The sequence below is a fragment of the Myotis nattereri genome, assembly GCF_964212035.1.
Source record: "Myotis nattereri genome assembly, chromosome: 7".
In the NCBI taxonomy this organism is placed as follows: domain Eukaryota; kingdom Metazoa; phylum Chordata; class Mammalia; order Chiroptera; family Vespertilionidae; genus Myotis; species Myotis nattereri.
This window is the reverse complement of record NC_138082.1, coordinates 9763210-9786013: the sequence shown is the minus strand read 5'-3', so window position 1 is coordinate 9786013 and position 22804 is coordinate 9763210. Positions and strand designations below refer to the sequence as shown.

Here is a 22804-nt window from a genome sequence, read left to right as displayed (position 1 = left end):
TTATTTTTAATAGAGTTTCATTTTAGAATAGTTTTAGGTTCATAGTTAAATAGAGTGTAAAGTACAGACAGTTCCTATATATTCCCTCACCTCACATCTACATGACCTATGCCATTATTGACACCCTGCACTACCAGTGTGCATATGTTACACTCAGTGAACATGCACTGACACAGCATTCCCACCCAAAGTCCATAGCGTACATTAGAGTTCACTCTTGGTGTTGTCAACACACATTCTATGGCCCTAGTGGATAGAGCATCAGCTTGCGGATCAAAGGGTCCCGAGTTTGATTCCGGTCATGGCCATGTACCTTGGTTGCAGGCTCCTACTGCTCATGCAGTAGGCAATCAATTGATATGTTTCTCTTACATTGATGTTTCTCTTTGTTTTCCCCTCTGTCTTTACCTCTCCCTAAAAATCAATGGAAAAAATATCCTCAGGTGAGGCTTAACAAAAACAAAAAAACAAACCCACATTCTATGGATTTTGACAAAATATAATGACACTAGAGGCCCTGTGCATGAAATTCATGCACGGGTAATGTCCCTAGACCTGGTGGGCGATCAGGGCCGATCTGTGGGGCAACCAGTGGGGTGATCGGGCGGGGGGGCAGGCGCTGGCACCTGCCTTGGCCAGCCTGGTGTTGCCTGCTTGCCAGCCCCGCCCCCCGCTACCACCAGTTGCCTCCCTCTGCAGGGCGATTGGGGGTCCTCCTCTGGCACCCGCCTTGGCTGGCCTGGGGCCTGCGGACTGGGGGCAGCTCCTGGGTTGAGTGTCTGTCCCCTGGTGATCAGTGCACATCATAGTGACTGGTTGTGCTGCCAGTTCAGCCATTCGGTCAATTTGCATATTACACTTTTCTTATTATACTTGAGGCCCAGTGCACAAAATTCCTGCACGGGGGCGGGGGTGTCCCCTCGGCCCAGCCTGCACCCTCTCCAATCCGGGACATCCCTCTCACAATCCAGGACTGCTGGCTCCTAACTGCTTACCTGCCTGCCTGATTGCCCTAACCGCCCCCCTGCCAGCCTGATCACCTCTAACCGCCTCTGTCTGCCAGCCTGATCACCCCTAACTGCCCCACCTGCCGGCCTGGTCGCCCCTAACTTCCCCCTCCCCACCAGCCTGGTTGCCCCTTACTGCCCCTCCTGCCAGCCTGGTCACCCCCAACTCTCCCCCCCCCCCCCCCCGCCAGCCTGGTCACCCCACGCAACCTGCTGGTCGTTACTGTGATGGGATCCCGGACAATTTGCATATTCCACTATTATTAGTATAGATGTATCCACCATTATAGTACCATACAGAATAGTTTCACTGCCCTAAACATCCTCTGTGATCTACATATTTATCCCTCTCTCTCTGTTAACCCCTGGCAACTATTGCACTGACCTTTTGACTGTCTCTGTTATTTCGCCCTTTCCAGAATGCCAAATAGTTGAAATCAGACAGTTGCAGCCTTTTCAAATTGGCTTCATTCACTTACTAATAGGCATTTAAGTTTCCGCCATGTCTTTTCTTGGCTTGACAGCTCATATAGCCTTTCATTGTAACACTCATCTTGAACACTGGAATGGAGACTAGAGAGACCTTGCACTCTAACATTATCTATGGCACCCACCAGCTCCATTCACCATCTAGGATTGATGTAAACAAGAGTCGTTTTCCTCTTCTCTGCACGAATGCCAAAAAAGTGACTCAAAAAAGTGAGGGTTCCCCAGCCTGCCCGCTGGCTTTCTGTGTGAGGGAGGAGAGGTGGGGTCAGGTGAATATAACAGCTCAACTCTGCACTTCTTTTCACTGATGATTGTGACTTTCTCTCGGGACATCACAGGGAGCTCAGAGAGGCTCACACAGCAGAGCTCAGTGAGTTGGAGAACAACTACAAAGCAGCCTTAAAGGAAGAGAAGTTGGCTTCCCAAGAAAAACTAGGTACGTTCAGGACCTGGAAGAATGACCATGATGAAGGGGCGGAAGGCTGACCATGTGGGTCTAGGGCTGAGGAACTCTCATGGCCATGAGTGGGCTTTAGCTAGACTTTCAAGGTTTCCTCTTAAGCTCAGGAAGAGGGAATGATTGAGAACGAAACTGAAAAGAGGGAAGCCATGCCTGCCAATGTCCTTCTTACCCTTTGTACCGAGTCTTAGTTTCCCCATCTGGGAATTGAGGATAGTAATATTGGCCTTTTATCAGCATGATAAAAGTGAGAAAGCACTTTTTAAAGTATATTTAAAGTTCTGCAAATATAATGCTATTCTAATTCAGCAAGTTTGCTCACCAGCAAAACGATGGTGTTTCATTAAATTCTAACTGACACACTGTGATTTGTGTGGCCTCATAATCCATAGGGGTTGTGTTGGCCATTTATCCCATTGTTTATGCTGTTCCTGGGAAGAGGAAGTGTGTCTTCTTCAGAATTCTGAGTTCGTAGACTAATCTCCACAGAGAGGAGAAATTCTGTAACCTTCTCCCCTTCCATTGCCTTTCATTTTTTTTAAGGTGGTATTTATACCTTGCTGATTTCCCAGATTTTTTTTTAAAGAGAACATGTATTGTTTTCAAAATCAGTGTACACTAGGAGGTGTGATTTTAAAAAGAGAGAGGCAGGTGCAGGCAGATTTTGCTTCTCTTCTTCCAAAGATTCAGGTTTATCCTGGGGCTTAGTTCTCAGACTTGGTGTCCATCAGAATCGCCTGAGAAGCATATTGTCGACAGATACTGGGGCTCTCCTCTGAGAGCTCGATTCAGTAGGGTTGGGGTGGGGTTCAGGCATCTAATAAGAGTAGTTTCTAATAAGCCTCCAGAGTGGTTTCTGAGGCACACCATGGTTTTACCACCCAGGGGATGAGTTTGACATGGGGAAGGTGTGCAAGAGAGCTCACATTTGAATTTGAAAGTGTGCATTTCAGAGCAATAATGATGATCCTGTTGTTTTCCTTTTGTCCAGAGGAGATGGGAAAGGAATACAAGTATTTGAAGAATATGTTTTTTATGTATCAGGTGAGATCCAGAACTCCTCATTGGATTATGAGAGTAAGAGAAGCAAGACTCATTTTCTTGCTTGATGATGATGGGACGAATCTAGAGCTCTGCCCCAGAAAATAATTCCGGCAGCTCCCCAGCATCCTTGCACCTAAGTGGCACACACTAACTGCGCCCAGGGAGGAGAGTGCACTTCGGACTATGATGGCTCCCATGCGTGACAAGCCAGTCACCCAGGCCTAAAGAAGCCCATCAAAAAATACGTTTGTGATTACAAAAGTAATACCTGCTCAGTGCTATTTTATTTTATTTTTAGTGGGGGTTTTTAAAGGAATTACATAAACCAACAGCAGCAACAAAAAGAAAAACTGTCACTGCCCCAAGACAATGACTGTCCATATTTGTACTTTGTGACATCTTAGATTTTAATAGAGTTCTGGGTCAAAAGGAGTAACCATTGTAAAGGTCTTTGATACATTTGGCCAAATTTCCACCCAAAAAGACTGTATCCCTCTAGCACAGTGGTTCTCAACCTTGACTGCACATTAGAATCATCTGGGAATCTTTTTAAAATCCTGATTTCTGGGCCTCATCCTCCAGAAATTCTGTTTCTTTGTTACTAATGTTGTGGCCTCATCCCATAACAAAGAAACAGAATTTCCAGAGGATGAGGCCCAGAAATCAGGATTTTAACAAGATTCCCAGGTGATTTTAATGTGTAGCCAAGGTTGAGAACCACTGCTCTAGCACAGTGGTCGGCAAACTGTGGCTCATGAGCCACATGCAGCTCTTCGGCCCCTTGAGTGTGGCTCTTCCACAAAATACCACGTGCGGGTGCGCACGTACAGTGTGATTGAAACTTCGTGGCCCATGCACAGAAGTCTAGCAGAACATGGAAGTGCTCTAGCTTCTCGGGGCATAACCCATTCATTTAATCAACTAATTTGATGGAGGCCAAGGGACAGAGTTAGGGCAGGATTTCTTCCTAGGGGATGAGAGAGTGGGAGGTAGGGAATGGACAGGGAAGGGCTGAGGCAGCAAGCCCCCATCCTATGGTGACGAACTAATCCCAGTTTGCCTGGGACTTTTGGGTTTTAGCATCAAAAGTCTGGAGTCCCAGGAAACAACTCAGTCCCAGGCAAACAAGGATAGTTGATCATCCTATCAAAGGGGGAAATCAAGTAAAGCACCAGCACCACCTCTGAAATTCAATTTACCACTCATAGTTTCAGTTTTGAACTAGAATCCAAAGCTCATTTTTCAGGATGTACCTTCATACAGTCAGGGAAGCGTCATAGACCAGAGCCTAAGAGAAGCGTCAGGTTGATGAGCAGGTAAGCGGCCCCAGTTCCTATGTATACTTGGTGTTTGCTTCAATCTGGGCCTCTCCAGAGAGTGTGACCTCTCTGGAAACAGCTGCCCACCGGCCTTGAAATTGAGAGAGCTTCTATTTAAATGGCCACAATTACAAACGAGCTCTGATACCCAAGCCCAGTGTAAATTTTGTTGCTAACCGCACAAGGAGGGCAGTCAGAATTCTGAGTGGCAGGTTCCCGGTCCTGGGCCCCCCCTTCTGAGGTCCCACCGTCATGAAGTGGTTAGGCTTATTTAACGTTAACCACAAAGGAAGTTAGATTTACTGAGGGAAACGAACACTTTGAAAAACATCTTGTTTTCTAAGTGGTCACGTTAACTAGTGGGCATTTCTTTTGTTTTTTTTGAGTGCTCTTTTTGAGTCGTGAGTCAGAGGGAGGTGACAAGTGATTCTTTAACATGGGGAACACTACCTGTCTTTAAACTCTGCAGACACCACGCAGAGCCAGGCGTTTAAGCTTCTGTCATGCTCAAGGGGCTGGGCTGGAATTTACTTTCCCCATTCACCCACATAGGGCCCCCCACCCCAGCAAGGGTCTCAGGTGAGGGAAGCTGACAGGGCCCAGTGGTGGGCCTTAGGCCAGTGTGCACCTTTCTCAGGGCCCTTTGCTTCTGTTGCCATTATGTCTCCGCAGGACAGCCTTTATGATGAAATGGAAGATAAGTTGTCAAAAAAGAAGGCAGAATGGGAGAAGGATGAGAAGTCAGAGCGGGAAAAGATCCTGCTACAGCAAAGTGAGTACAGAAACTTCTGACGTCTTGGTGATAGGTGTACCGAAAAAGCACCATGAAGCTTGGTCTTGACTCAAGGAAGGCAGCCTTGGATTCACCAAGGTGATGAGCCACATGGCTAGACTCCCGAATGGAAGGTGCCTGGAGTTTGCAAGAAAGTGACAGGAGTGGAGTCTTTTATGAAGTTCAGCCACCTGAGATTCTAAGCCTACACCTTCCAAAACTCACTGATTCCAAGTTTGGCCATCATGGGTTGGAACAAGCTTTGGAACATCTGTAAGAATGTGCACTTGTTATTTAGTTACAGGTGACTCCAAAGTTCCAGGAAAAAAGTTCTTGAATTAGGTTTCAAATATTCAGTTGTTGGGGGAGGGGCAGTACAATCCATTGTACTCTATATCCCGCCCCCCCCCCCAAGTAAGCCATGTTTGAGATAGCCTATCTAATAAAAGAGAAACATGGTAATTAGCGTACGACCGCTACCCTTCCCATTGGCTAATCAGGGAGATATGCAAATTAACTGCCAGCCAAGATGGCGGCCGGCAGCCAGGCAGCTGACGCGAACAGGGAAGCTTGCTTGCTTCAGTGACGGAGGGAGCCAAGCTTCCCCGCCTGCCTTGCCGGCCTCTCCGCTGCACTCTAAGCAACATTGTAACAAATATAGAAGCTAAACAAAACCCCGGGCTTCAGCCAGCAGGACCGCAACATTGTTTCAAATACAGAAGGTAAACAAAGGCCAGAAAACTGCTTTCAGCAGCGGAGGTCTCATAGCTGGAGCCGAGCCTCAGAGCTAAAGCTGGCCCAGAATAAAAAAAAAGGAAAAAAGGACAGGTTGGGAGCTTCAGTCACCCGCCAGCCTGAAAATGGCCCTCAGCCCCTCACCCAGGCTGGCCAGGCACCCCAGTGGGGACCTCCACCCTAAAGGGTGTGTGACCAGCTGCAAACAGCCATCATCCCCTCACCCAGGCTGGCCAGGCACCCAAGCGGGACCCCCACCCTGATCCAGGACACCCTTCAGGGCAAACCAGCCGGCCCCCACCCGTGCACTAGGCTTCTATCCTATATAGTAAAAGGGTAATATGCCTCCCAGCACCAGGATCAGCATGACAGGGGACCGCGACCAAACCCCCTGATCGCCCTGTGGCTCTGTGTGTTACAGGGGGCGTGGCCACAACCTCCCTATCCGCCCTGCTCTGTTCCTGACAGGGGAGCTCCTGAACTCCCCAATCAGCCCTGCTCTGAGCCCAACCAGGGGCTGCACCTAGGGATTGGGCCTGCCCTCTGCCACCCGGGAGCGGGCCTAAGCCAGCAGGTCGTTATCTCCCGAGGGGTCCCAGACTGCGAGAGGGCACAGGCCGGGCTGAAGGCCCCCCTTACCCCCCCGAGTGCACAAATTTTTGTGCACCAGGCCTCTAGTATATATATATATATATATATATATATATATATATATATATATATAACATCGTATAAGTTTAAAGTATATGACATTGATTTGATACATTTATATATTGCTATATAATTTTTAATATTTTCTTAATGATTTCAGAGTGGGAGAGAGTTAGAAACATCAGTGATGAGAGAGAATCATTGATTAGCTGCCTCCTGCACGCCCCCCACTGGGGATCAAGCCCTCAACCCAGGCACATGCCCTGACCAGGAATTATACCGTGACCTCCTGGTTTATAGGTCAACACTCAACCACTGAGCCATACCAGCCATGGCTTGCTATATATTTTTAATATTTCCAACACTTAACTCAAAGTTTGGATCATACATAGGTGAGCTTTCTACCCCCCTGAGCATCTGCATAAATGGAAAAAGGAGAGAGAAATTTATGGAGATTCTGTTCCCTGACCTAGAAGACTAGTTGAGGTAGGAGTGGGACCTCTTCAAACCTATTTCACATCCTACCCCAACCTAATTCATATCAAATTTAGTTGCTTTAACAAATTACTCATTTAAATGCAGTTACCCCTGGAAAAGTTTAAATCTTGTCGCTATTCCTACCCCGGTGGGACACTGGACTGCTAGAAGGTAGCATGAAGACCCTGGAGTTAAAACTGGGAATGGAACATGGAGCTGCTCCTGTTGGAGGCTTTGCTTAGAATCTTGGTGTAGCATAGCCCGGGTCAACTCCCATACTCCTAGCTACTCATACTATACTCATCCCTTGTTGTCAAAGTCTAAGTTAAGATGTGACAACTAGTTTTTGGAGACCAGGCTTTAGCTGCTCACAGTGTAGCTCAGACCAGACTTATCCTGTAAGCCTGGGAGTTGCCTCCTTATCCATTCAGTACTGTGATGCTGAAGAAGAAATTTGTTAGCCCCATCACCCCTGCTTCCTTCTGTTCAATATTGATTGGATCTTTCCTGGCAGGTTCTACCCCAAAAAAGAAAAGTTTAAGCCTATTTCTACCCCAGGGCTAAGTGTGGAATGTCTCTTATATGGCTGGAAAAGTCATGTTAGCCAAGAGCTATACTTTAAGACTAGAGGCCTCGTGCATGAAACTTGGCAGCGGGAGGGGGGGGCAGGGTGCCCTCAGCCCGGCCTGTGCCCTCTTGCAGTCTTGGAGCCATCAGTTGGACATCTTAGTGCTGCTGCAGAGGCGGGAGAGGCTCCCGCCACCACCCCGAGCTTGCCAGCCATGAGCCAGGCTCAGGGCTTCTGGCTGAGCAGCGCTCCCCCTGTGGGAGCACACTGACTACCAGGGGGAAGCTCCTGCATTGAGCATCTGTCCCCTGGTGTTAAGTGTGCATCATAACAACCTGTCATTCTGCTTTTATCCTATACTAGTAGCCCAGTGCACGAAATTCATGCACATTAAAAGGGAATTAATTGTCCTAACCGGTTTGGCTCAGTGGATAGAGCATCGGCCTGTGGACTCAAGGGTCCCAGGTTCAATGCCGGTCAAGGGCATGTACCTTGGTTGAGGGCACATCCCCACTGGGGAGTACAGTACGCAGGAGGCAGCTGATCGATGTTTCTCTCTCATGGATATTTCTAACTCTCTATCCCTCTCCCTTCCTCTCTGTAAAAAATCAATAAAATATATTTTAAAAGTAAAAGGGAATTAACGGAGTTATTTTAATATTGCTATTTGCCCTTTCTCTACAATAGAGGTCTAAGAGATGAAAGGAAATTAGTAAAATGTATATGAAAATAATGTATAAATTTACTAATAAATAAACAGTAACAAAAGGATATAACAACAGAGGCATGATATAAAAATGACAAAAACATGATATGAAACAGTGCAAACAGTGATGCAAACAATGACTGATAAAGTGATTAAGCTTATTCTAATATCTCCCTGTATACCACATTAAGAGTGAAAACACTTTCAGAGTGCTTGACTAATTTCCCTGTGATGAAGTATTTAGAACTTTAACTGTAACATCATATGCTCTTCAAACTCAAGAGAAAGCAACGTATAACTGACCATGTGCAAAAACGGGTTCAGGTAGGAATATGCCTACTTTGTCTAGAGTTTGTCCTTGTGATTTATTAATAGTTATCACAAATGCTGGCATCACGGGAAACAGTCATCAAATCAATTTAAATGGGAGACCAGTGTCAGGTGGGGACAAATTAATTCTTGGAATCAGAACAACCTCTCCCTCTTCAGATCCTGTTAATACTTCAGCTTCAATAATGTTAGGTGGTAATCTTTTGATAATAAATCTGGTACCATTGCAAAGATCCCATTTACTATTGAGATTTCTCAATAGCATGATGATTGCACCCACTTTCAATTTTAATTTATGACACGGCATTCCCGAAGGAGTAATACTATTAAGAAATTCGATGGGAAAATTTTCCTTTTCAGCATCATCTGTGGAATCAATGGAATCATCACTCAAATATGTGTGAAACTCTCCATCGAGTATATACAAATTTTCTTCATTTAATTTTTGAACATGCTCAATTTTTGGACAAAGACTTGCACGTTTAGATATATTTTTAATATTCTCTATAGCAGTGATTCTCAACCCTGGCTGCACATTAGAATCACCTGGGAATCTTTTTAAAATCCTGATTCCTGGGCCTCATCCTCTGGAAATTGTTTCTTTGTTATGGGGTGGGGCCACAACATTAGTAACAAAGAAACAGAATTTCTGGAGGATGAGGCCCAGAAATCAGGATTTTAAAAAGATTCCCAGGTGATTCTAATGTGCAGCCAAGGTTGAGAACCACTGATCTATAGATATAGTATTTCCAAAGGTAGCTTCAATAATAGATCCATTACAAATCATTTCACTTCCAGGCTCTGCTCCGAGGGCAGATTCCTGCCTGAAACCTTGCCCTGAGGGCAAGTTCCTGCCTGAAACCTCGCCCTCCAGGAAACAACTGGGGGAGTGCACAGCCTTTTCCAAGATGACCCCTGCAGGACTGACTTCCTTCTGGTTGGTCACGGTTCTGGCCGTGATGTTACACCCAGGGTTTTTATATAAGTAGATAATAAAAGCATAATGTGCAAATAAACAGAAAGGTGTATATACTCGATGGAGAGTTTCACACATATTTGAGTGATGATTCCATTGATTCCTATGACGTGCACTGACCACCACAGGGAGTGCCGCTCAGCCAGAAGCCAGGCTCACAGCTGGCGAGCCTGGCAGTGTTGGCAGGAGCCTCTCCTGCCTCTGCTGCAGGTGGGCGGTAAGGAGCGAGGGGTCCCAGACTGCGAGAGGGATGTCCGCCTACCAGCGTAGGCCCTATCCCTGGGGGGAACAGGCCCAAGCTGGCAGGTAGACATCCCCCAAGGAGTTCTGGACTGCAAGAGGTCACAGGCCTGGATGGGGGGAACCCCCCCTCCAGTGCATGAATCTCATGCACCAGACCTCTAGTATTTGCATGTTAGCCTTTTATTATATAGGACTAGAGGCCCGGTGCATAAAAATTTGTGCACTCGGGGGGATGGGGGGTCCCTCAGCCCGGCCTGTGCCCTCTTGCAGTCTGGGACCCCTCAGGAGATAACGCCCTGCTGGCTTAGGCCTGCTCCTGGGTGGCAGAGGGCAGGCCCAATCCCTAGGTGCAGCCCCTGGTCGGGCTCAGAACAGGGCCGATTGGGGAATTAGGGCGCCGCCCCCTGTCATCCACAGAGCAGGGCGGATTGGGAGGTTGCGATGCCACCCTCAGTCACGCTCAGGGTAGGGCCGATTTGGGGGTTGGGGCACTGCCCCCTGTCACACTGAAGGCAGGGTCGATAGGGAGGTTGTGGCACTACCCCCTGTCACACACAGAGCAGGGCCCATCAGGGGGGTTGGGGCTCCATACCCTGTCACACACAGAGCAGGGTCGATCAGGGGGTTGGGGAGCTCCCCCCTGTCACTCACAGAGTAGGGCCGATAGGGGAGTTGGGGCACCGCCCCCTGTCACACACAGAGCAGGGCCCATCAGGGGGCTGGGGTGCCGCCCTCTATCACCCACAGAGCAGGGCTGATCAGGGGGTTGGGGCACCACCACTGTCAAACTCAGGGCAGGGCCGATGGGGAGGTTATGGCTCTACCCCATCAGACACAGAGCAGGGCCCATGGGGGGTGGGGGGTGGGGCGCTGCCCTCTATCACCCACAGAGCAGGGCCGATCAGGGGGTTGGGGTGCCGCCACTCTCACACTCAGGGCAGGGCCAATGGGGAGGTTATGGCTCTACCCTGTCACACACAGAGCAGGGCCGGTGGGGGGTGAGGGGGTTGGGGCGCCGCACCCTGTCACACACAGAGCTGCAGGGCGATCAGGGGGCTGGGGAGCTCCCCCCGTATCAGGCACAGAGCAGGGCCGATCAGGAGGTTGGGGCGCCTTCCCCTGTCAGGAACAGAGCAGGGCCGATAGGGAGGTTGTGGCCCCACCCCCTGTCACACACAGAGCCACAGGGCGATCAGGGGGTTGGGGAGCTCCCCCCGTCACGCTGATCCTGGTGCCGGGAGGCCTCTTGGCTCCGCTGATCCCAGTGCTGGGAGGCATATTACCCTTTTACTATATAGGATAGAGGCCTGGTGCATGGGTGGGGCTGGCTGGTTTGCCCTGAAGGGTGTCCTGGATCAGGGTGGGGGTCCCCACTGGGGTGCCTGGCCAGCCTAGGTGAGGAGATGATGACTGTTTGCAGCTGGTCACACACCCTTCAGGGTGGGGGTCCCCACTGGGGTGCCTGGCCAGCCTGGGTGAGGGGATGATGGCTGTTTGCAGCAGGTCACACACCCTTCAGTGTGGGGGTCCCCACTGGGGTGCCTGGCCAGTCTGGGTGAGGGGCTGAGGGCTGTTTTCAGGCTGGCGGATGACGGAAGCTCCCAACCGCTCCTTTTTTCTTTTTTTTATTCTCAGCCAGCTTTAGCTCTGAGGCTTCAGCTCTTAGGCCTCCGCTCCTGAAAGCAGGTATCTGGTTTGTTTTGGTTCTACAATCGAAACTCTGTATCAACTCCAGGTCTGAGATCCCAGCTCGCTGAAAGCAGGTTTCTGGGGTTTTGTTTAGCTTCTATATTCGTTACAATGTTTCTTAAACTGCAGGCTCAGAGGCCGGCAAGGCAGGCAGGGAACGTTGGAGTCCTCCATCACTGAAGCAAGCAAGCCTCATGTTAGTTTCAAGCTGCCTGGCTGCCGGACGCCATCTTGGCTGGCAGTTAATTTGCATATCTCACTGATTAGCCAATGGGAAGGGTAGCGGTCATATGCCAATTATTATGTTTCTCTTTTATTAGATAGGATAAGGATATTCAAGAAAGCATAGTGGTTTACTTCAGCCAAGAGAACAAACAAAACAATAAGCAACAGATCTAAAATAAACTACACAAATTGAACATGAGACATTAGAGGCAAACCCTATAGGGCTGATGTGATCAAGAGCCACCACCCTGTTGACCTCACTCTCAAGCTTCTCCAGGTGTGTGTGTCAGACGCTGAACACCAGGATGAAAGCACTTCGCGCTTGACCCAGGCTGGACTTTCTGTTATCTACTGATATTCTGTTTTTCTCTCTGCATCTGTTTTTTTCCCCATGTTTACACCTTCGATAAGTGGTTTCCTCTCATCTCCACAGAAAATACGATGACAAAAAAGTTTGAGTTAGAGTCAGAAGAAAAAAAGAAAAAATTAAGTGAATCCTACAGTGTTCTCTTTGAGAACCTCACTCAAGAGAAGGAGGTGAGTCAGTCCAAAGCACATCGGTGGTGGAATGTGCAGTCTTGATGGGACATCTGGTTTCCAGGGGTGCCCTGGTAATTAGATCAGCTTTCATCTTCCTGGGAATATTTCTCCTTCCCAAGCTTCCCTGGAGCATATGCAAGTAGACAGTTTTTCTGTCCTTTATCTATATAGCCATACCACAGGGTTATTGGAATGAAACTTATAATTAACAAGAAATATAAATTGTGAAACATGCAGAAGCTGAAATTCCCTATTTTGCCAAAATCCCAGTCTCTGAATATCCTTCTCACTCTTGACTATGGCTGAATCGAAAAGGTATTGCTGCAAATTAAACTAAGCAAATGTGGTCATGTTCGACTCTTAGTAAATGAGGGTAGCTAACTAAAAGTTAGAGGTTGTGAGGGTTAGCTGGTCCTGTAAGTCACTCCCCTACAACCTTGACACTGATACCAGGTTATAATGAAAGCAGGTCTCAGACCAAATTCTAACAAACACGTGGACATTCACTAAACAAACAGGCATTAGCCAGCAAGTCCAGGCAATTGTATCACCAGCTCTCTGAGTTTTGGGGTGCATGATAGAGTCAACATGGGTATTTGCGGTGGCATTATAGAAGTAGGCTTCTGTAAGCCTACTGTAACCCTGCAGCCAGCATCAGGCAACCAGAGTTCCCATCCCTAAGTGCACAAGCTACAGGCTTTGTTAGATTTTTGTACCCATTTCATACAAAGTGCAAAGAATCTCTAATATTCTATTTTTAAGAGCCCATTTCTAACCATCATGTTAATTGAAAAGCACCAATTTCGCCAATAAAAGCCCATGTATGACATTCACTATATTACTGAGCAAAACAATAATGAGGAGATGGGGCATGCTCTGCAATAATGCTTCTGGGGTCTGGAGAGCTCACATGTCTGAATGGTAGTTCAGTGGTAGTTCCTCTTAGTGGGGAGAGATTTGATCATCTGCATTATTTCTTCTTCCTCTAATGACGCCGATTATAAACCTACAAATGGGTGTTTTTTCTCTCTCTCACATATAATTTATACTTAGCAAAATGCACAGATATTAAATGTACAGTTTGATGAGTGTTTACAAATGTATATATCCATGTAACCAACACCCAAATCAAGATCTAGAACATTTCATCAACCCAGAAAGCACTCTAGTGTTCCTTTCCAGTAATCCCTCCCTCCGTCAGATTTGCCCCAAGACAACTACTCTTTTGATTCCTGCCACCATAGATTGTTTTTTCTTATTTTTTTAAACATATTTTATTGATTTTTTACAGAGAGGAAGAGAGAGGGATAGAGAGTTAGAAACATCGATGAGAGAGAAACATCGATCAGCTGCCTCCTGTACACCTCCCACTGGGAATGTACCCGCAACCAAGGTACATGCCCTTGCCTGGAATCGAACCCGGGACCTTTCAGTCCGCAGGCCAACACTCCATCCACTGAGCCAAACTCTTTAGGGCTTTTCTTATTTTTAAACTTCATATAAATGGAACCATACAATATATGCTCTTTTGCGTATAGTTTTTATTTTTCCTCAATGTAATGTCTGTGAAATTTACTCATTTGTTGTTCATATCAGTTATGTTTTCCTTTTTTATTGTCCAGTAATATTCATTTATAGGAATATCAGATAATGCATTCACCATTTCCCTGTTTGGGGAGATTTTGGTGGTTTTCGTTTTTTGACTTTTACAAATAAAGTTTCTATAAATATCCTGTACAAATGCTTTTGTAGACATTTGCTTTCATTTCACTTTGGCATACCTAGGAGTGCTAGTGCTGAGATTGAGGGTGGGTATAAGTTTAACTTCATGAGAAACTAGAGGCCAAGTGCATGAAATTCGGGGTCCCTAAAGTCTGCCAGCCGCCGGCCAGGGCCTTTCTTCCCCCACTGCTGGCCACCAGCTGGGGCTTCCTTCGCTCCGAGCTGCCCCCTGGTAGTCAGTGCACATCATAGTGAGCGATCGAACTCCCAGTCGAACTCCCGAGGGGACACTTTGCATATTAGGCTTTTATATATATAGACTAGAGGCCCGGTGCACAAAAATTTGTGCACTCGGGGTGGAAGGGGGGGTCCCTCAGCCCGGCCTGTGCCCTCTCGCAGTCTGGGACCCCTCGGGAGATAACGCCCTGCTGGCTTAGGCCTGCTCCCGGGTGGCAGAGGGCAGGCCTAATCCCTAGGTGCAGCCCCTGGTCAGGCTCAGAGCCGGGCCGATTGCAGAATTGGGGCGCCGCCCCCTGTCATGCACAGAGCAGGGCAGATTGGGAGGTTGCTATGCCAACCTCAGTCATGCTCAGGGTAGGGCCGATTGGGGGGTTGGGGCACCGCCCCCTGTCACACTCAAGGCAGGGTCGATGGGGAGGTTGTGGCACCATCCCCTGTCACGCACAGAGCAGGGCCGATAAGGGGGTTGGGGTGCTGCCCCCTGTCACGCACAGAGCAGGACCGATAAGGGGGTTGGGGAGCTCCACCCTGTCACGCACAGAGCTGGGCCCATCAGGGGGTTGGGGAGCTCCCCCCTGTCATGCACAGAGCTGGGCCCATCAGGGGGTTGGGGCATTGCCACTGTCACACTCAGGGCAGGGCCGATGGGGAGGTTATGGCTCTACCCCGTCACACACAGAGCAGGGCCCGTGGGGTGGGGGGGTTGGGGCGCCGCACCCTGTCACACACAGAGCCGCAGGGCGATCAGGGGGTTGGGGAGCTCCCCCCTATCAGGCACAGAGCAGGGCCGATAGGGAGGTTGTGGCCCCGCCCCCTGTCACACAGAGCCACAGGGCGATCAGGGGGTTTGGGCGCTGCCCCCTGTCATGCTGATCCTGGTGCCGGGAGACCTCGCGGCTCCGCTGATCCCAGTGCTGGGAGGCATATTACCCTTTTACTATATAGAACAGAGGCCTGGTGCATGGGTGGGGGCTGGCTGGTTTGCCCTGAAGGGTGTCCCGGATCAGGGTGGGGGTCCCCACTGGGGTGCCTGGCCAGCCTGGATGTGGGGATGATGGCTGTTTGCAGCTGGTCACACACCCTTCAGGGTGGGGGTCCCTACTGGGGTGCCTGGCCAGTCTGGGCGAGGGGCTGAGGGCCGTTTTCAGGCTGGGACTGAAGCTCCCCACTGCTCCAGTTTTTCTTTTTTCTTTTTTTATTCTGAGCCAGCTTTAGCTCTGAGGCTCCAGCTCTTAGGCCTCCGCTCCTGAAAGCAAGTATCTGGTTTGTTTAGGTTCTACAATCGAAACTCTGTATCAACTCCAGGTCTGAGATCCCGGCTAGCTGAAAGCAGGTTTCTGGGGTTTTGTTTAGCTTCTATTTTTGTAACTATGTTTCAGACTGCCAGCTCAGAGGCCTGCAGCGGCAGGCGGGGAACGTTGAAGTCCTCCGTCACTGAAGCAAACAAGCCTCATGTTAGTTTCAAGCTGCCTGGCTGCCGGCTGCCATCTTGCATGGCAGTTAATTTGCATATCGCCCTGATTAGCCAATGGGAAGGGTAGCAGTCGTACGCCAACTACCATGTTTCTCTTTTATTAGATAGGATTACCAAGCTATTTTCCACCATTTCACTCTGTGTCTTAAATATATGAGATGAATTCCAGTTGCTCCATATCATTGACAACAGTACTACTAATCTTTTAATTTTTGACCATGCCAATGAGTATGAAATAGTATTTTGTTACCGTTTTAGTTTCCTTAATGACTAAATATGTTGGGCAGTTATTTACTGTATATCCTCATTGGACCATATATATGTCTTCTTTTGTGAACTGTTGGTTCACGTCTTTTGCCATTTAACAAAAGTGGGTGCTTTATCTTTTTATTATTGATACGTAGGGATACTTTTTATATTATGGATACAAATTCTTTGTCAGATATATGCATTCCAGATTCTGTCTCTCAGCCTGTGGGAGTGCCTTTTCATTTGGCTCATGTTGTCTTTTGATGGGCAGAAGTTTTTAATTTAATAAAAGTCTAACTATCAAGTTTTTTCTTTCATGGTTACACCTTTTTGTGTCTTCTTTATGAAATTGTTGACTATTCCAAGGACATTAAGATACCTTTTTTAAACAAAATAAAAGCTTTATAATTTTAGCTTTCATGATTCTATGATCAATTTTGAATAATTTTTGTGTGTGAGATAGAGGTCATAGTTCTTTTTTTCCCTCCTGAAGGATATCCAATTGTTCCAGAATGATTTGTTTTTAGTGTATTTGTCATATCTGGGAAGTGGGGTGGTGGACTCTCCACTCTATTCCATTCAACTATTTGACTTTACTTCAGCCAACAACACATTGTCTTAATTACTGTAGCTTTAAATCAGGAAGTAAAAATCTAACTTTGCTTTTGTTTTTCAAGATTATTTTGGTTTTCTGTATCCTCTATATTTCTATATAAATTTTATAATTATCTTGTTAAGAAAACCTGCTGGTATTTTGACTGGAATTGCATTGAGTATAAAGTTCGATTTGTGGAGAACTGCATAGTTAGCAGTACTAAATCTGTATGCTAACCAGAAAAGCCTTTGAAGAAAATATTTCTTTTACTGTTTGTCAATGCGCTATGGTTTAACATAAGTGAGATTTTCATTATTTAACTTCAACATGCGATGCCATTAGTTAACAATATGTGCTTCATGAAACCAACATGTAAACTTTGGTAACTATTATATTTCTGAATTTTATTCTGGTTTTCCTAGTTTTTTAAAGAAGTGCCAGAACCCATTGCTGACCTTTTTCAAATAAAATTACTTTTAGGAGCTCTTGAAGCAACATGAAAAGGACACCTTGCAATTAAAGGAGCTAAAAAAGACCAACGAGGTAAGCTTTCTCATTTTTTTTCTGTGGAGTTAGCACCTTACAAATACATCAGTAAAATTATATACTCTCAATAAGATGGAATCAATGATAATTTCCCCAAAACTGGAAAAAGAAAACACACAAAAAACCCACAGAAGAACTAAAGCTGAGTTTGCTGAAATCAATAAGTCAAAAAGGATTTTAGAATTATCTGTAAAACAAAGCCATTAGTGTCTTTTTAGAGCCTGATTTGAACAAATATATGGGCAATATACTGTGTAATCTTCAATGTCAAAGGCCTTTCATTTCTAGTATGGTTCCAACCACAAAAGGATTAAATAGTAAAATGCCAAATTCTTTCCTTCAACCTCTGAAAAGTACTATCCTGCCCCCTTGGAACTCTAACTCCAAGCCTTTCCTTAAAACTTGGAGTTTACATTATCCTCCACCCCCAACCCAGCCCCTCAAGGAACTCTCTCCTGAGACTTCCATGTGGAAGATACCTGAAGGAAAACCCTTCAAACCCACAAAGTGCCTTGTGATTCATCTTTCACTGAAAATTTAATTTGGATCCAGAATGGACATGTTTGGGACATGATTAGCCATTATGAAAGCATGGAATGATACCTTAGAATCCAGGCAGGGTTTCAATATTGTTGGGCAAACAGATTGCAATGTCCTACAAAGTGAAGGAATGGGCTTTGGAGAAGATAGATCCCATGTATTCTTTTTCTCCCCCTTTTTAGTGAATGTATTGGGATGACACTGGTTAACAAAACTATACAGGTTTCAGGTGCGCAATTCTACAATGCATCATCTGTACACTGTATTGTGTATTCACCACCCCAAGTAAAGTTTCCACCCGTCACTATTTTTCTCCTTATATCCTCCTCCATCTCCGTTTACCCTCCACCCCCTGGCAGTCGCCACAATGTACTCTTATAACTGCTTTACCGAGTTTGTCTACTGATTAGCTATAAATTAGTTGCCTCCTTCATGAGCCGCAACCAGGGCCCAGGCCAGGGAGGAGCCTGCAACCAAGATATGTGCCCCTGACCAGGTAATTTTTTCAGTGGATGTAAGCCATTGTGAATTTTACCTTTTTGGATGCTGAATATTTTTGTATTCCTTTAAATATTCTTGAGCTTTGTTCTGGGATTCAGTTAAGTTACTTGGATACAGTTTGAGCTTTTCAGTGTTTTCTTTTAAGCTCTGTTAGGCAGAATTACAGCAGTTTTTGGGCCGAATTTTTCCCCGCTACTGAAATGATACCCTTCTGAGTAGTCTACCCAATACTGTGTATATTCAGAAGGGTTTTTCTACCCTGGCTGGTGGGAATCGGAGCTATTCCCAGTCCTGTGTTGGTTCTGGGGATTGTTTCACCTACTCCATGCTGGGGACTCTTTCCCCCACAACCTCATTTCCTTTGGTTTGTTTCCCTCCATCATGCCACTCCAGTGGCCCTGGACTTCTTGCTGTTTATCGGGCTAGGATGCTCCACTTTGGAGTCTTCGCACTTGATGTTCTCTCCTCCTGAAAAGTTCTTTGCCAGATATCCACATGGCTAGCTTCCTCACTGCCTTCCAGTCTTCACTCAAATGCTAACTTCTCAGGGGCCACTCAACAACCCGCCTGGCACTTCCTTTTCCCTGTTTTACTTTTCTACACAGACTTATAACCATCTAGCCTGATAAACTCAATAAAGACAGGGATTTTTGTCTGTTTTCTTTACCACTAATCCCAGTTTCTAGAACAGTGCCTGGCATATCACAGACATTCTGTAAATAGCAACTGATTTTTTTGAATGAATAAATCAATGAAAAAAATGCAAAATGACTGCTTTGTACAATGCAGTTGCAGTAAATGATGATGCCCTTCAAGTTTATGCAGAGTGGGAGGTTGCTCTACATGGGAATAGCTATGCAGATGGTAAGAGTTAAATGAGCCTGGCTCCTGAAAGCAGATCCTTATCTAGTCCCTTTTTATTTTTTTTTTAATCCTCACCCGAAGGTATTTTTCCATTGATTTTTAGAGGAGTAGGAGAGGGAAAGACAGAGAGCAACATCAATGTGAGAGAAATACATAAATTAGTTGCCTCCTGCATGAGCCCCAACCAGGGCCGGGGCCAGGGAGGCTCCTGCAACCAAGATATATGTCCTTGACCTGAATCAAACCCAGGACCCTTTGGTCTTCAGGCCGACGCTTTATCCACTGAGCCTAACCAGCTAGGGCTGGTCCAGTTTTATAGTCACTTCACCAGCTCTCTAAAGTAGATCCCACACTTATACTGTGTCCTCCACCTGCATCCTGGATTTGTTTTTAATCTACTATTGTAATTATTTTGTTTGCTTTTATTTAATTTTTTTATCTTTTCCTCACTAGAATGTGTCCCCCATAAGAGTAGGAATTATATTTGTCTTGCTCATCGTAATATTTGTAGTACCTAATACACTGGATCTACCTTGCTCCAAAGCCCATTCCTACAGTAGGTTTTTTATTTCTAATTAACAGACTTTTTTTTAGAGCATGGTTAAGTTTACAGAAAAAATAAGCAGAAAGTACAGAGATTTCACATACACTCCCCATCCCCACACAACTTCCTCTATTATTAATATCTTGCATTGGTGTGTTACATTTGTTGCAGCTGATAAACTACTATTAATATATTATTTTTAACTAAGGTTCATAGTTTACATTATGGTTCATTATTTGTGTTGTACATTCTATAAGTTTTGTCAATCATGCTATATAGTCACCATTGTAGTATCATACAAAATAATTTCTCTAATCTAAAGATCTTCTGTTATCCAAGTATACATCCTTCCCTTTCTCTCCCAACCCTTAGCAACCACTGATCTTTTTACTAACTCTATAGTTTTGCCTTTTCCAGAATGTCATATAGTTGGGGTCTATTGTTGATATTTAATAAATACTTATTTAATGAATGAATAATTGCTAACTGTTGTGACAACCCATGTGAGCTCTGATGAGGATTGGCTCTGGGGCAGTGACAGTGAGCTTGCAAAGGAGGGTATAGATGGGGAAGACAAAGGGAGGGCATAGGGTTAACAGGGCATAGTGACTGAATGGTGCAGAAGAAGGAGTAAAGTCAATGCTGCACATTCTAGTCCAGGTACCTGGAGAAGAGAATAAATGGGCAGATACCATCATGCTGTCCCAAAACAATTTCTTCCTACACAGATCATAGAGGAAGAGTTGCATGCACAAGCTGTTATCCTGGAATCACTAAACACCACCCTCTACCAAACCCAGATGGAACTCCAGAAGGAGGTGAGTCCTGGCTGGAGTGGGGATGGGCATTTGTGGGAGGATCCCAGGTCTCTGTGTAGCTCAGCCATACAGCTCTGGTTGGGAAAAGATAGCTATCAAAATGTACATGTCTTTCAGAAAGCTGCGGTGGCAAATCTGGAGAAAACACTCCAGACCAAGCTTGCTGAAACGGAAGAGAAGTTTAAATTCACCATACAGCTCCTGAGAGAAGAAAACATTCATCTGAGGTGTGAATGGGGTGCAAAAACATGGCTGACTTATCTTTAGGAAGGGGGAGGGGGTTGGGTGAGGAATAGGTGAAGATGAACTCAGGTGTTTCCTAATGAAGTCAAGGCACAGGCACTTTCAGGAGGAAGATATTCACAGTGAGCCTGACCACAGAATTTACCTGCTGTGCTCAAACAGTTCATTTGATAGTTACTATCTCTTTTTTTCATGCTGTTGAGCATTTTTACCATCATTACTCTCAGTTCTTATTTTAAATTTCTTATCTCTGCTTCATTTATCTCTTCTTCTGGAGAATTCTGTAGTTCTTTCATTTGGGGGTTGTTTCTTTGTCTACTAATTTTGGCTGTTTGGCTTTGTGACTATGTTTTAGGTAGATCCTCTACACCTCTCCCATCTCTAATGCAGGACAGTGTTAAAGGCTGTTTCTGACTCATTGGATCAGGCAAAGACTCAAAGCCTCCAGAGACTGCCTCTGCCTACAGACTAATAGGATTCTGACTTGAATTGCCCCACCCCCACCCCAGTTTGTTTGAATTGGTGCTGTGTCTCAGTTTTTATGCAAAATGATACATCGTATTTATCTGAGACTCTCTAAGTGTATTCAGGATTTAAAAATCAAAAGATTATTTTTAAACATCTCCCCTGAGAGTTTAGGGGTGTAGGTGTTAGTGGTTTACCCTTAGATGCAGCAATATTGGGTTCCTGTAAATCAATTTTAGGTCAGAAATTAAACTGCAACCTGAAGATGCATCTTAAATTATTGAAATAAATTTCGGTCAATACTTTAATAAAGGGAACTTATTTATTATGTTGATTTAGTGGAAAATTCCTCACATGGGCATTTGGTCATCCACATATCCTGTCTCATTAAATTCAAAACTACTGCAAGTAATGAGTGAGACTGCCCCCAGTGAAAGAATGAAACCACACTTCTCTCTCCCCAGATATCCTACCCCACTGTCTACTCTTTGAGTCTATAATGATACATTTTCTCTTTCTTTATAGGCAAAAGATAAATACCAAAAATGGAGGAATTTATGAAGAACGATCTGGAAAGTCAACCTGTATTACTATTTATGAGGATGATACTGAGACTTTAGAGGAGGGTAGCAACAAAAGACAAGAATTATGAGCAGAAAAGTTGTTCTCCATCATCAGAGTTGATAGGAACACCATCTCTGTAAGCCTAGAGTACTCCTGTAGGTTTTCTTGAGAAATGCATAAGATGGGTTTGGTTTTGGGGTTGCCTTGATTCTACTTTCGTCTTTTCACAATTTGCTTTCTTGTTAGTGGTTGGGAATGTTTTAATTCTCATCTCAATTACATAGATTTTTTTTTCATGATTTTCACTGAAAAGTGATGTGCTCTGTAGCTAGAGCTGGGCTTTCTCTGGGTGTACTATTTTCTCTTCCACCTTTACATATTTTATTATGAAGACACTGATCTGAAATTTTTCTTCCTATAAAATGTTAACTATATTTTGGACTGTACCTGGGGCATTTAGCTAGCAAGAAAAAATGTATTGGTTTGATTTCAAAAACCTTTCTTTTTCATATGTGTCCCCACTCTCTCACCTCTCAATCACATTCCCTAACCTGTGATTTAGGAAGAGTTTCTGATAATTCTTGCCAGATTCTCTAAACCATTGCTAGAATTCAAATACCACTGTGCAGACAACATAAATAAGTGAAATGGGCTGCACATAAAGAAAAACAATCCAACCAAAACAATAATTGGTAATTGGCAGCAGCTTCAATAGAGGGGACTAGAGGGGGGAGGCAGTGAGAGAAACCATTCCATTGCTGCCATACAGGAGCATGGATTAATGGGATCAAATACTCTGATTTTTCAAGAGAAGGTATTCTAGTTTTTATATCACATCTCCCAATTTTTAAATATGAACTACACATTTTTTTTAAATATTGATTTCAGAGAGGGAGGGAGAGGGAGAGAGAGATAGAAACATCAATGATGAAAGAGAATCATTGATTGGCTTCCTCCTGCATGCCTGTTATTGGGGATCGAGCCTGCAAAGGCGTGTGCCCTTGACCAGAATCGAACCTTCAGTCTGCAGGCCGATGCTCTATCAACTGAGCCAAACCAGCTAGGGCTGAACAACACATTTTTTAAAAATATAATGGTGTGAGCCAACATTGGAGGGTTCAAGTAAAATGTATCTGTGATCCAAACATTTTCCACCTGTGAGATGCCATTGGCAAAAAGCAAAACAATCTCCTGCGAACAGTAAAGTT

At 45.4% G+C, this 22804-nt stretch overlaps 1 protein-coding gene across 1 annotated transcript in view; it reads left to right on the top strand.

Annotated features, from left to right (window-relative positions):
* Positions 1–21684, top strand: part of FLACC1 (flagellum associated containing coiled-coil domains 1) — a gene marked incomplete at its 3' end in the record, with an annotated part of 37430 nt that extends 15746 nt beyond the window's left edge. The window contains exons 8-15 of the mRNA XM_081096156.1: positions 1835–1932; positions 2948–3000; positions 4992–5091; positions 12125–12228; positions 16992–17054; positions 20235–20324; positions 20442–20551; positions 21558–21684. Of these exons, the coding sequence (XP_080952282.1) occupies positions 1835–1932; positions 2948–3000; positions 4992–5091; positions 12125–12228; positions 16992–17054; positions 20235–20324; positions 20442–20551; positions 21558–21684 (745 nt within the window). The remainder of the gene's footprint in view (positions 1–1834; positions 1933–2947; positions 3001–4991; positions 5092–12124; positions 12229–16991; positions 17055–20234; positions 20325–20441; positions 20552–21557) is intronic.
* Between the last annotated feature and the right edge of the window lie 1120 nt (positions 21685–22804).